Raw genomic sequence first — 13,875 nt, forward strand, 5'->3', positions numbered from 1 at the left:
AAGTTCTTAACCCAAGGTACTATTTCTGGGTTAGCGGAGTCTGTAACCTGAAGCATCTGTAACCCCAGGTACCACTGTATAGGGTAAACTTTGTACTGATCAGCTGCATAAGCCCCTTGGTGCTATTTTCTTTGTGCATTTCTGCAGACCACACCCTTGGGCACATGGCAATAACAACATTGTAACCAAGCAGCTTGCGGATGATATTCTCAATTGCTGGTGCCTTCACAATTCCTTTAAAATTAGCTGCAGTGTTTCAAGAATGCACTTGCGTCTTGGATTAGGGGTTCCAAGTCCTTCAGTCATATTCCAGGCGCTTTACATTCTTTTCATTTGCTTCTTGGAAAGTGTGGACTACTAAATAACTTGGAACAGATGGTTCCCAAAGCTTCGGCTTCGCTGTGAACTCCTCCAACTACAAACGTATCCTAATGAGCCATGTCAGAGTTCCCAAAATCCGGTTATGGTGATTAAGGCAAATTGTACTGAATCTGCTCATTCTTTCATTTCACTTGCTATTTTGTCCTACGACAGTCACAGGCAAGTGCTTCAATGTTTGGTTTTGGTTTGTTGATGTTGTAATAGCAGCACAAAGATTCTCTGTCACCACATCAACTTGCAAGGGATTTCCTATTGCTGTTTTTGGATGCTTAATTAACTCTTTAATCCCTACCCCTACTGAAGTTAAACTTTTGTGTGTGTAACTCAGATGAGCACACACTTATCCCCTCTTTTTTTTTAATAATATTTTTTATTAATTTTTAGCATACAAAATTTTTTAAGACATACCACACAAATTATTATACATATGTCCTTGTTTGGACTTCCTTCAGCATCTCTGATAGCCTTCCGTCTTGATTATTTCTCCCTCAATTCTTAACTTAATATTGCCTTTACCTTTTCTAACAAATCATTTCTCCCTTTCCATTTTTACAATATTTCTTAAATTACTCCTCACAGAACTTCTTGTAGTCCTACAAACGTAATCTGATCATCACAAATACTTTTCAAATACTCAGTAAATTTAGTCCAGTCCTCGGTAAACCTCTGGTCCCACCTTCCTCACTTTATTTCCCGTGTTAAGTTATAGATCGTAAACTCCGCTGGGCCTGTCATTATCCTCTGCAAAGTGGCAGGCAGGTAGATGGTGTTATATAAATAATTAATTTACAAAAGGACCATATTGGGACCATCTCTGTAAGGGAGCTATAGGATTGGGCAGATTTGACTGTTTTGGTTCCCTGTCACTTTTGTATGTGTTCATTCATATGTCTGGTCTGCCCCATTTAAAAGCAGTGCTGGGGGAGGGAGGATCACATTTCTGAATATATGTATCTCAAAACAATGCAATTTAAAACATGTTTTGATAAAGTTTTTGCTTTAAAAATACCTTGCAAAATGTAAATATGTGCAAATCCCAAAGGATAGTTATATTCTGATTTGCAGCTTTGAGAAGTACAGATCAAGTTAGTTCATAGCAAAGAAATAATAATTTTCTCAAACATCTCTAGAAAGGTGGCTGAAAAAGAGGATCTTTGTTTAGCTCCTCTTGCTCCTCATGGAGCTAGGCTGGGAAGTATTCTCAAGCTCTTAGAAGATTGCTTTGGCTTAGATATGTCTGTTTCAGCAGTGATATCATAAAAGCCAGTTTTTGCAAGGTCGCGAATTTAAGCCTCGCTTTAACTTTTCACGGTCGGAATTTGGGGGGAAAGTCAGGCTTCTATTCAGGCCAGTACAGTAAATGAAATAAATGAAATAAAATAAAATTGAGAGGTGTTGTAACAGCATGTCTGTGTGCAATGAGTCTGTGTTTGGTAGGTTGCAAATTGTGTGGCCCTGGTGTATGCAGAACATTTACTTTAAACATCTCCGTTCAGAGTTTTCCGACATGTCTGTCCCAGCATTCTGGCAAGAGAGAAGACTGTCACTATTGCAGCCTTGGTTCCAGGTGCAGGAAATGTAAACCTGACTATGTAGGGAATGCTCTAGCAGTAAATGTTTATCGTTCTGAAGTGCCCCAAGACTCTCCAACCATCCCAGTGATGGCTGAGACTTGTTGCCGCTACTCTCACCAGGGCTTTGGGATTAGCATAGGGTTTAACACCTAGCATCATCAAATAAAGTTCTGTCCTCAAGAGGCAAGTCTGCTTGATACACAACATGCCAGGATAATTCCTTCACAACAGCTCATTCCCTCGTTGCTACAAAAGGACCCTTTCACTTCTCCAGGTTCTTATGTGATAAGCCATATTGGTGAGAACTTAGTCAAGATGTTCTGTTCAGTTAAGCTTTCCTCTTGCTTTTGAGGTGTTGCAATGCTAGACAGTCTTACCACTTGTATCCTGTATTTGTTGTCATAACCAATTGCGCTAGCTGCCAAGGTTAATTGCAAACAAATTTCTGAAGCTTGTCTCTCTCTTGTCCGTCCGTCCCCGCCCCCCATTTCCTAGTACCACAACACAAAGCTGGATTTCAGATTTCTATGGAAGGTATTCAGCACCAGCAGCATCAGTGGCCATCAATTATTAAGTTCCTGTTTGTTTGTTTGTTTGTTTGTTTGTTTGTTTTTAAAAATTTATTCATTTTTTAAACTACTAGTCCCTGTACAGCAGAGAATAATCTAAGTACTGTATACATAGTCATCCTTTTATCAAATGCCTTTCAAATTATAAAAATACCGGCAGCTCTTGCCCTCAATGGTATATAGAAATACTTGACAAAAAAGAAGGTAGAATAGCTTTTACAGTTATGGTACTAATTTAGATCCATAAAGAAGTATGCAAATTGTCTGCTTCCCCTAAGCAGTTAGAAGAGGGTTGGCAGCTGTGTGGGGAGGGCCTGCATCCCCTTTGGTCCGTGTTTGTTCTGTGGGCTGCCAATTGCCAACCTCTTTTCCTAGCAGTGCATCAGTAGGTGAATAGTGCAGTATTTTCTTGTATTACTTCAGGCTTTTCACTCTCTGAGGCTGTGTTGTGAAAACATTTGGCTTGCACTTGAGTATTGAGAATTTGTTTGAAAATTAGAAGGGATCAAATGCTATTCTTAACAAATTCTTCCCTTTTCCGTCTCTCTCAGGACTAAACCACCTGCCCTTTGACCCTGGCAATAGCAAACCTCTGCCATTCAATAGCAGCCCTGCTGAAAATGGAGGCGAGGCAAGCCAGAAACGGAAGAGGATAAATTTGCCTACAGGTAGGCCATGTGTGCATGTGGTGTAGCAAGCTGTGTTTGTGCCTGGGGGATGTCTTAACTATGAGTGGGGGATACAAGAACACAACAGGACAGACCCAGAAGATGGTACTGGGAAAGTTCTTTCCTCTCCATGACCACTTCTGTTTCTCCTGTCTTGCCTTATTGTTAACATGTACATGAAGCTGCTGGGAGAAATAGTTTGGAAGTCTGGGCTAAAGCGTCATCAGTTTGTGGATGATGTACAACTCTGTTCATCATTTCCACCTTCTAGTTTTAGGGGTTTTAGGATGGATGAGGGCAAACAAGCTGAAGCTTAATCTGGATAAGACAGAGGCACTGCGGGTAGGAAACATGGTGCCCTGGACCATAGTGTGTGCCCAGAGTTTGATGAGGTTGCACTCCACCTGAAGGACCAGGCACACAGTCTGAGGGATTCTCCTGGACTTGCTGTTTTCTAGGAAGTTGCTGATGGAATCTGTTCCCATAAATAACTGATACATCAGATGTTACTCTATCTGGAGAAAGTGGAGCTGACCACAGTAGTCCATGCCCTGATTGCATCCCAATTGTGCTACTTTAACATGCTGTATGTGGGGCTGTCCTCAAACACTGTTCAAAAGTTTCAGCTGGTACAGAATGCATTCCCCAGTTGCTTTGGGGGGCCAGATGACTAGAGCATATAACACCAATTCTACACTTGCCACTTTCATTACCAGTGAGTTTTCAGGCCCAGATATAGTGTTGGCGGTTACTTTTTAAAACCTAAATGGTTTGGGACCAGGATATCTGAAGGGCTACCTATATTTTACATGAACCTGCCCAACCCTGATATTGGCCACAGAAGTCCTGTTTGTAGGTCTGCCTTTAAGATTCATCAGGTTGGAAGTGGGGGGGAAACGGGGCCTTTTTACTGGTGGCCCCATCACTGTGGAACTTACTCCCCCAGGATGTTTGTCTTATACTCAGTCTGTTTGTATATAAGCAGGCCTTAAAACACACAATTGTTTTTTGCAGCTTTTAACTGAATAAAATTGTTGGTCTGTAATTTTAATGGTTGCTGTTTTTATCTACCGCATTGTGTTGGATGATTTAATTGGCTTTTAAAATCTAATGTTTTATTTTTTATTTTTTTTAAATAATATTTATTAATTTTCAACCGTTTAAACACAACAAAATAGACAAAACAAAAAAAAGCATAACAAAATAAGACACAAACCATTTAACACACAAAACAATTTCAATATCTTATCTTTCATTCCCTTATTTCCACGACCTCCTCACGCCTCCCTTTTTGTATTCCACTTCTGTTAATTGTTTCAGCAATTCCTTTCCATCTTCCTCTGTAATTATCCTATAATTATCTTAACATATTCTGCTGACCTTATTTTTCCCTTTAATACTCTATTAATCTATTTGTACTTAGTTCCTTATAGCATTTCTACTAGAGCCATATAACTTCATTCCAACATTTTTCTTACATTCATTATTTTTACAGTATTTCTATGAATAGTCTTAAACTTTTTCCAGTCTTCTTCCACCAACTCTTCTCCCTGGTCTCGGATTTCTGCCAGTCGTTTCCGCCAATTCCATATAGTCCATCAACTTCATCTGCCATTCTTCCTGAACAACTAAAATTATAAACACAATTTAAAACATTAGATTCTATCTATTCGGGTAAAATCTAATGTTTTAAATTGTGTTTATAATTTTAGTTGTGGGGCTGCATGAGAGAACCTAAGCGAACGGAGGCTCACTTTTAGAATGGAAAAATGTCCTGTTATTCTAGCTCATTCCATGCCAGGGATCCTGAGTTCTGGGATTTCTGTTACTTGTCACTTGATAGCCAGAAGTCAGCGAGTCACAGCTGTGTACGTGCTTGAGTCAGGATGAATCTGAATTGGGGGTTTATGTTTGTTGGTCTGGTTGATATGCAGTAGCAAAAACAAAGTACTTCTTATCCTTCCTTAGAAGACACCCTCACTGCCATAAAAAATTGGAATGAAACATGGACATTGCCATGATGATCCCAAAGTATGTGAAACACAAGCTAAGGAAAAGCATATATTTAATTGAGCCAATGCAGGTTGATATAGAAATACGACTTGAATTTCACAAAATTTCACAAGCTAGGTAACTCCTTGTGTTGGATGAACAGCTCTGTGAAACTCAATAGCTTATATGTTCCTTTACCAATTTTCATTAGCCCAATATAGATACAGTTGCACACACCCCTAACTTCCAAGTGGTGTGAGATTCCAGGGGTTCCAGGCACTTACCCAGGGTTCATGTTTCCTTTTGGGAATGAGGCACAGCTGAGTCTTTAGGATATATGGTTTATTTACACATATATACAACCTGAGCCTGCTATGCAGGGGTTCACACTATTAACACCCCGAATGGGCATTGTTTCTTCCATAGCTGCAGCACTGGATTCTAGCAGAGATCCATCATGCCTCTCGGTCACTTTGCTTGCTATTTTGCTTCTCGGACACATCACTGCTCACTCTCAACTCTAACTTTTGTCCTTCTCACTATCTGTGAGTGGAGGGAGGGGCTCATTTGCCATCTCCCACAGAGTCCTTAATCCCTCTTAATGGCTCATCACCCAGGCTATCGACTCACAGAAAGCTAGCTTGGATTGATTAGCTTTTAAGACTTGCTGAATCCAGGGATTAGAGAGGCCTGGCACCCACAGACTCATAGCAATACCATTTAACCTGCATCAGTTGCATGCAAAAATGTGGGATTGTTCTTATTTTGGGGATTTGTGATATGGAACCTGCTGAAAATAGCAAAGCCATCCAAAAGGAAATTAGAGCCCCGGACTACACATCAGGGTTGATGATTGTGCTAAAATGATACTGCATGAAGCAGAAAACTTCCTTACTCTTCATGAGCGCCCACCCCAACAGAGCATTGGATGGGGAACCAGTGGCCCTCCAGATATTGTTGGATTCTAACTCTCATCTGCCACAGCCAGTATGGCCAGTGGCCATGAAAGATAGGAGTTAATTGAATTACAAGTTCTTCAGGCAATTAAAGGAATGGGTCAGAGGATGTAAAGTACACCTGTTGCAGTGGAAATTGATCTGATGAGATGTGCAAGGGTCTGTTGGCTCATTCCAAGCATTCCATCCCCAGTGCTTTCCCTTCACTGTTGAGCTGGAATAGAGTAATCGCAGGTACAAGGGGAGGAGCCCAATAATTATTTCAGACAAAGAAGGACAGATGAACTGTCCTTAGTATGCGAGGTGAGATTCCCTAGAAGCAGTTTTTGCCAGTCAGTGTTTTTCCTATTGTCCTGCTCAAACTTCAAGATGGGCTGGGGAGGTCCTCCTGGTAATTCCATTACTTGTGTATTGCCCTGTTGTTTAGGGTTGCCATAAGACCGTAATTTTCCAGACATTCCCAGGATTCAGCCATTGGAAACAGTATCCAGGTGGAAATTGCTGAAATGTACGGGCATCAACAACTTTGGCCAAAACAACAACTTTTGTGTCTGGATTTTCAGTTTTTGAAATATGGCAACCCTGCTGCTGTTACTTGCCTTGAGATGAAGGGCTTCGTGATGAAGGGTGGGATATAAGTAAAAGAATAAACAAATTTAAACTACTAGTACTCAGCATGAGATCTAAGATGGCATTGCGATGTACTAAGTTTCATGTGTGACTTTGCCACTTGAAGCTGCTCTTATGCCAAATCTCTCCACTGTTTTTTAAGCTTGGGGAAGATGGGAGAGAATTTGAAAATGTATTCAGGAGTTTGACAGTGGGATTTGGCCTTTGGACATGCAGATAACACATGGACTTTGCCCTGGATTATGGCCTAGTGTGTTTTTTTTAGGGGTTATGCTCTGCCATCAGAGGATCATTCTGGGGCCCATGATAAGTGCTGGCTCAGATCTATTTTAAGACTTGTGCCTTTACAACTAGAGCTCTTATTTTGGAAAGAACAAGATGTTGGTACATGGGGGATGGGATGATACTTGGGAGCGGAGCACAGGCAAATGTGGTTTGCATCAAATAGTTTGTGCCTAAAGCGAGTATTTGTTGCACCCTACTCTCCCCTTAGAATTTATCCCATCATTTGCCAAGATATGCAGAGTGTCATTTTATAGGGGAGATTTATTTGGTTTCTATCACTTTCTCTTCCAGTTTTATCGTTAGTAAAAAAAATTAAAAATTGGGGTAAGTAATGCTGATAATTAAAAAAAAAATTACATTTGTTAATATGTTTGTCAATCATAATCCTTTCTGCAGACAGCATCCCAAATCTGAGTCTAGAGTCTCCTCCAATGGATTTGGGCATGTCAGATCCAACAGCCTGGACCACTGCAATGAATAACTTGGGGATGGCACCAATGGGAATAACAGGAGATCCTCTTTTGCCTGGTAGGTTGTGCTCTTGGTTTGGTATCACCGCTGCAAGCACGCAATGCTTAATTTTTCCAGTGGAGTGTTAAGGGGAGTAAATGTTCAGAGAACACACAAGATCCATAGCCTAAAATGGGAGGGGAACCTCTGGCCTGTGTCTGATTAGGCCTGTTAGGCCTCCTTATTTAGCCAACAAGGCCATTTTCAGGGAAGCCATGCCCATCTGTCCTACATCTATTGGAAGTCATATATGATGTCAGTTATGGGGTAGGTCAAAACTTGGATTATCTGAAAGGGTGTTTGCAGGTTTCACTAATCAGGTGATTGGCAGCACCTGTAAAGCACCCTGCAAAATAGCATGTTGAAAGGGTCTTTGCAAGACTAGAAAATCAGCTGAGTGCTCTGTCTACTTGGCCCTTAGGAGTGGCTGCAATAATAAACAAAAAACAGCTCTGCAACTTTAAAGCAGAATGTGGCTGTGATTGGCCTGATTGGCCGACCCTCTTGTATGTTACCAAAAAACACCTCCACTCCATCTATGGAGCTGTTAAGCATTTTTTAAAAAGTTTCCTTAAAAAAAAAAGTAATTGACTGAATGAATGGATTTATGCATAAGTACTCATGCAGCACTTCTAAAATTAAAAGAAGGAAAGGCAGCCTGGAGTGGAAGAGGCAAAACAGATGCCTGAGCCAGCTTTCAATGTGGTAGTATGCATGGCTGTCATTTCAGTTACAAAACCGGGAGGAAGTGAGGCTAATCTCCCAGTGTTGGGATGTACTGTGGGCTCTCTTTTTCTTCAATCCTGCCTGTCCACATCTTTGTCCTCCCATGCATGAGAACTGGCTTTTGTGGGATTATGTGGGCTGCCAAATGGCTCTACTTTTTATGTATGCTTTATGTATCTCTCAGGTCCTTTAAGTTTTGATTTTATTGATGGAAAAAAATCTGCTTTCCTAGTTAGAATTATTGTGCAGTTGCAGCTGAAACACTCTAGCTTGATGGCCTCTCTGTTTCAGACTTCGACCCTGCCCTTGGAATGATGACTGGAATCCCACCAATCAGTCCCTTGATGCCTGGCTTGGAAATAGTGCCACCACCAGTGATTAAGGAGATCATACATTGCAAAAGTTGCACACTCTTCCCACCTAACTCAAGTAATCCTTGCCATAATTCTTGCAGTTGCACTGGGATCAATTGGGAAAGATTGAAAGTAAAGAGGGACATCTGATGAAGAGTCTGGTGGATGTACAGATCATGGAGGGAATAAGAAGCTCTTTTCCCAACAGGATATTTTTTATAGTTTGGCCAAGCCAGAATAGCTTTTAGATTGTAGAGATGGCCAGGACCACCTCAAAGGGAGTGCTGGGAGCCTCAAGGATCTTCATGTCCTCAAGGAGTGAGGCCATCTCTGTACTACCCTGCTGCTTGCTGATTCTGTCCACTTAATGAGAGGCAAAATGGAGAAGCAAACATTACTGGTTAAAACAGAGGTGTTTGTGGGGGTGGTTGTGGGGGAATCAGTGGCAGGGAGAACCAGTGGCAGTTAAGGATCACAAAGGCTGGTGTCCAGCGACTTCTGGAGAGTTGCATGACACCCATCCCTGGTCTAGAATGCCACTTGATGAAGGGAAGGGAGGTAAGTGGGTAACTTCCCAGAACTCAGCTCTAGTCTGCTTGGCAGTACATCTCTAACACTTTCTAGTTGAACCCTCTCTGTTTTGGAATATTTTCAAGGTCAGGGAGTAATTGGAAGAGGAAGCTATAGAGATGAGGTTGCAAATCTTTTTTTAAAAAATAAGATTTTCGACATCATGAAGGGCGAAAATCATGGCAGTGCTGATTGTGCAGTATGCTGGGCTATAGATTGGAACATGAACATGCATAGGACATTTTCCAAATGTCCAGGCTGCTAAACAGCAAGCAGTAATAAAAAGAGAACCCAAGTAAATTTTATAGACCCTCATTTCCCTCTTTTTATAAAGCTGATGGTATTGTGTCCAATGGTATAAGGGTTTTGTATTTGGCTGCACACTGTTCTTGCAGTTTATTTTTAGTATGACTCTAGCAGTGAGCTGTCACAAAAAAAAGAGGATCTTTTCTTCTTTGGGAAGCATGCTGTGCTGGAAAGATATTGATTTTTGATATTTTAAGGCTGGCATGATATAACTTTGCCTAGCAAGATTGAGGGCTCATCCGCACTTTCATTTGCCCTGCCACATTCCCCTGGGAAAACCTACAGGGCAAAGGCAAAACCACATGGGGCAAGTGGAACACCACTTAGATCTGTGCTTTCTAGGCACAGGACAAGTGCAAGTGTGGAAGAGGCCAGAGCTGGCCAAGCCTTCTGACACTTAAACACAAATGCGCAGCAGTTGTTGTCGGATTGTAGTTGAATACCAGATGTCTTTTGCTTGTGGCATGCTTATGTATCATATTTCTTGTTGTCCTTAGATCTGCCTCCTCCCACCACAAGGGAAAGACCTCCTGGATGCAAGACGGTATTTGTTGGAGGACTGCCAGAAAATGCAACAGAAGAGACTGTTGTGGAGATTTTTGAGCAGTGTGGAGAGATCTTAGCGCTTCGGAAGAGCAAAAAGCACTTCTGCCACATCCGTTTTTCTGAGGAATACATGGTGGACAAGGCTATTTATTTGTCTGGTAGATATTGTTTGTCTTTGCTTTTGACTCAGAGGTAATTTCTTCTGTAGAGTTGCAAAAGCCACATGCAGTCATGTCTGTTGTGTCCCCTTCCATTTTCCCAGTTGTACAGTCATCTCTCACCAGTTTCAGTTATTTGGCTAAGGAGTCTTTTAACTTCACTGTAACATGCAATGGTGACACAGACCATTGTGAATAGCTTTCATAAATTTGTCTAATAAAAACAGAAAAATGCCCAATTCCAAAATTCCAACAAGCTAAAAAATGTCAGCATGAAACAACAGTAAGGAACTCTTGTGAGCTGCACAGCTCACGAAGAGAGGGAATAATTCTAGTGCAACAAGCAGTGAGTCTCTATGATTAATGATGATGATGATAGTTGTTGTTGTTGTTGTTGTTGTTGTTTGTACCCTGCCCATCTGACTGGGTTTCCCCAGCCACTTTTGGCAGCTTCCAGCATATACAGAAACATAATAAAACATTAAACATTAAAAACTTCCCTATACATAGCTGCCTTCAGATGTCTCCTAAAAGTAAACCTTGTATACAGTAGTTACTTATCTCCTTGACATCTGATGGGAGGGCATTCCACAGGGTGGGCACCACTACCAAAAAGGTCCTCTGCTTGGGCTCTGAGCTAGATCTCAGTGGCTAGGATTAATAAAGAGGGTGGAGACGCTCCTTCAGGGCCTGAAATCTTTATAATACCTGCTGCAAACAGCTGATTATTGAAAACTACTACCTTTTCAAACTATCCAGAACCAACATGGCTTCTTTGGAGAACTTTGGAGGTTAGCCTCCCTTCTGGAATAACATGTGTTGTCTAGCCAGTGTCACTGTACCCTAGGAGAACCACCCTCCAGAGTTGTAAGAGGGATCTGGCAAGGCTTCAGCAACTTAACAGAAACCGCAGCAACCTTTCACCTGATGCTCACCCTTCTCATGTAGCTTACTTTGTGATGTTTACAACTTAGCAAATATTGCAGTTACAATTTCAAACAGAATTTACCTGAAGTGTTTTTGAGCTGTGTAGCTGGTCTGTATCTTAGATGTGATACAATCATTGATAAATCAAACATATTGATATGTATGGATCAGCATGCATAGCAGTTGATGTTCATTTCTTTATCCAGTTTGAACATGGATATTATTAAGCCTGAGTTGTAGCTGTTCACATTTCCTCTGATAGGTGTCTCTGGCAGTCTCTGGAGACAAAGCAGGCAGACCCCCATGTTGCAGATGGGGGAAACAGAGGAACAGTCTAATAGTAGTAGTAGTAGTAGTAATAATAATAATAATAATAATAATAATATTTATTACTTATACCCTATCCATCTGGCCGGGTCTCCCCAACCACTCTGGGTGGCTTCCAACAGGATATTAAAAACACAATAAAAGATCAAACATTAAAAACTTCCCTATCACAGGGAAACGGCTGATGGTTGTTTCTGTAACTGTCATTGCCAGGTTATCGCATCAGGCTGGGCTCCAGCACTGATAAAAAGGACACAGGGCGCCTGCACGTGGATTTTGCTCAAGCCCGGGATGATTTCTACGAGTGGGAATGCAAGCAGCGGATGCTGGCCCGGGAAGAGCGCCATCGCAGAAGGATGGCAGAAAAACAGTTCCACCCTCCCTCCCCACCTCCTGTTGTCCACTATTCGTATTATGAGTGCAGTATTGTTGCTGAGAAGCTAAAAGGTACATAGGGCTGTAGTAAAATGTCCCAAACTGGCAGGCTGTTGCATGAGGATTGTGGCAGGTGGTTAGGAACATAGGAAGCTGTCCTGTACCCTATCAGATGAGTTATCTGTTTCTTACCCAGTACTGTATACTCTGACTGGCTGTGGTTCTCCAGGGTCTTGGAAGAAGAAGGATCTTTCTCATCACTTCCTACCTGATCCTTTTAACTGGGGACTCATAGGATTGCACCCAAGACACTTTGCATGCAAAGCAGATGCTCTTCCACTGAGATGTGATCCATCCCATGTAGACGTACAACAGATGAGTACATTGCAACTGTCTGTGGAGTTAATTTCATCCACCACAGCCTTTCAGAGTTTTGCCTTGCTTAGGTGGATCATTTCATGCAAATCTATGCAAAACAGTAGTATTAATTAGACTGTTGCTTGTTACCTGAACATCTCCATGTGACTTAAAAGGTAAAGGGACCCCTGACCATTATGTCCAGTTGTGACCGACTCTGGGGTTGCGGCTCTCATCTCGCTTTATTGGCCGAGGGAGCCGGCGTACAGCTTCTGGGTCATGTGGCCAGCATGACTAAGCCGCTTCTGGCGAACCAGAGCAGCGCACGGAAACGCCGTTTACCTTCCCGCCGGAGCGGTACCTATTTATCTACTTGCACTTTGATGTGCTTTTGAACTGCTAGGTTGGCAGGAGCAGGGACTGAGCAACAAAAGCTCACCCCCTCGTGGGGATTCAAACTGCTGACCTTCTGATCGGCAAGTCCTAGGCTCTGTGGTTTAACCCACAAAGCCACCCGCGTCCCCCAAGTGACTTAATTAATGTTTAATATATAAATGTAAATACATTATACCATAAAAACATAACAAAAGAACCCCCATAGCAGCCACAGGAAGCTTTGGCAGAGCACTAGTAACAAAACAATATCATTTTAGCCTATCAAACATCTTACTATGTTTTTGTGTTTTAAACTCTCACACAGGGAGGGATTATTTAAATAGTATTACTTGCAAAATTCACCAGTGCTTTGTACCTGAGCAGTGTTTCTCTCTTGGGTCAGATGATTCCAAGTTTTTGGAAGCGGTGCAGACACTGCTGGCCTGGATAGAGCGTGGGGAAGTGAACAGACGGACTGCAAACAACTTCTACTCAATGATCCAGTCGGTCAACAGCCACATCCGCCGGCTTACAAATGAGAAAGCAGCCCATGAAAAGGAAATGGAAGAAGCAAAGGAGAAATTCAAGCTTGCACTCTCAGGAATTCTTGCTCAGTGTAAGTGTTTGGGGCTTGCAACCAGGATTTCAAAGTTTCACTTGATGGAAATGTACCATTTTTTGTTTTCTTTTTTTCCAGTTGAAGGTTGAACAAGAGAGAGAGACACAGATCCGGAACATACATTCCCTTTATTAGGAAACATATTTAGGTTTATTTCTTACAAATTTCTAAACCACCATGCTGCATTCGTACAAATGTCAAAGAAAACCAGCAAACATTTTTAAAAAGGAAAAAGATAACAAACCATTTAACAGATAAAATGCTGGATATTAAAATTAATTTTAAATGAATGAAAGGTTACCAGGCCATTAATGCTCAGTGGAAACAAGAAAATCTTACAAAGCTTCTGGAAAACTATCAAAATCTTATTCTGATAGGTTTATGGAGAAAAAATGGTCCCCAGACACAACAAATAAAAAAGCCCACAAAACTCCTACTGTGCACATTTTCTTTGGTAAATTTATGGTACAGTCTGGAGAGCATTCTTGGGTGATTAATGGGATGGGACACAGGAAAGAACATGGTAGTGAGCCTTAGTAGATGTCATGTACTTGCAGCATACATACAGCATCAGGAGACAGACCACCTATTTCTGCACCAGCTGAAGCTTCTGAGTCTTCTTTGAAGTGTCTTCTTAATTTCTGTTCACACTCGGGATGTGCAGGTATTTT

At 41.6% G+C, this 13,875-nt stretch overlaps 1 protein-coding gene across 6 annotated transcripts in view; it reads left to right on the top strand.

The window, feature by feature from the left end:
* The window catches only part of ENOX2 (ecto-NOX disulfide-thiol exchanger 2), a 42,177-nt gene that overhangs the window by 10,527 nt on the left and 17,775 nt on the right, over positions 1–13,875 (top strand). For all 6 annotated transcript variants that reach the window (XR_013981511.1, XM_080990148.1, XM_080990149.1 and 3 more), the window contains exons 2-7: positions 3,076–3,192; positions 7,452–7,583; positions 8,583–8,720; positions 10,018–10,224; positions 11,692–11,925; positions 12,989–13,201. Coding sequence is in view for 5 of the 6 variants with exons in the window: in XM_080990148.1 (XP_080846274.1) it covers positions 3,076–3,192; positions 7,452–7,583; positions 8,583–8,720; positions 10,018–10,224; positions 11,692–11,925; positions 12,989–13,201 (1,041 nt within the window). In the remaining variant the exon portion in view is untranslated. The remainder of the gene's footprint in view (positions 1–3,075; positions 3,193–7,451; positions 7,584–8,582; positions 8,721–10,017; positions 10,225–11,691; positions 11,926–12,988; positions 13,202–13,875) is intronic.

The sequence above is a fragment of the Podarcis pityusensis genome (genome assembly GCF_964106645.2).
Source record: "Podarcis pityusensis genome assembly, chromosome: Z".
In the NCBI taxonomy this organism is placed as follows: Eukaryota; Metazoa; Chordata; class Lepidosauria; order Squamata; family Lacertidae; genus Podarcis; species Podarcis pityusensis.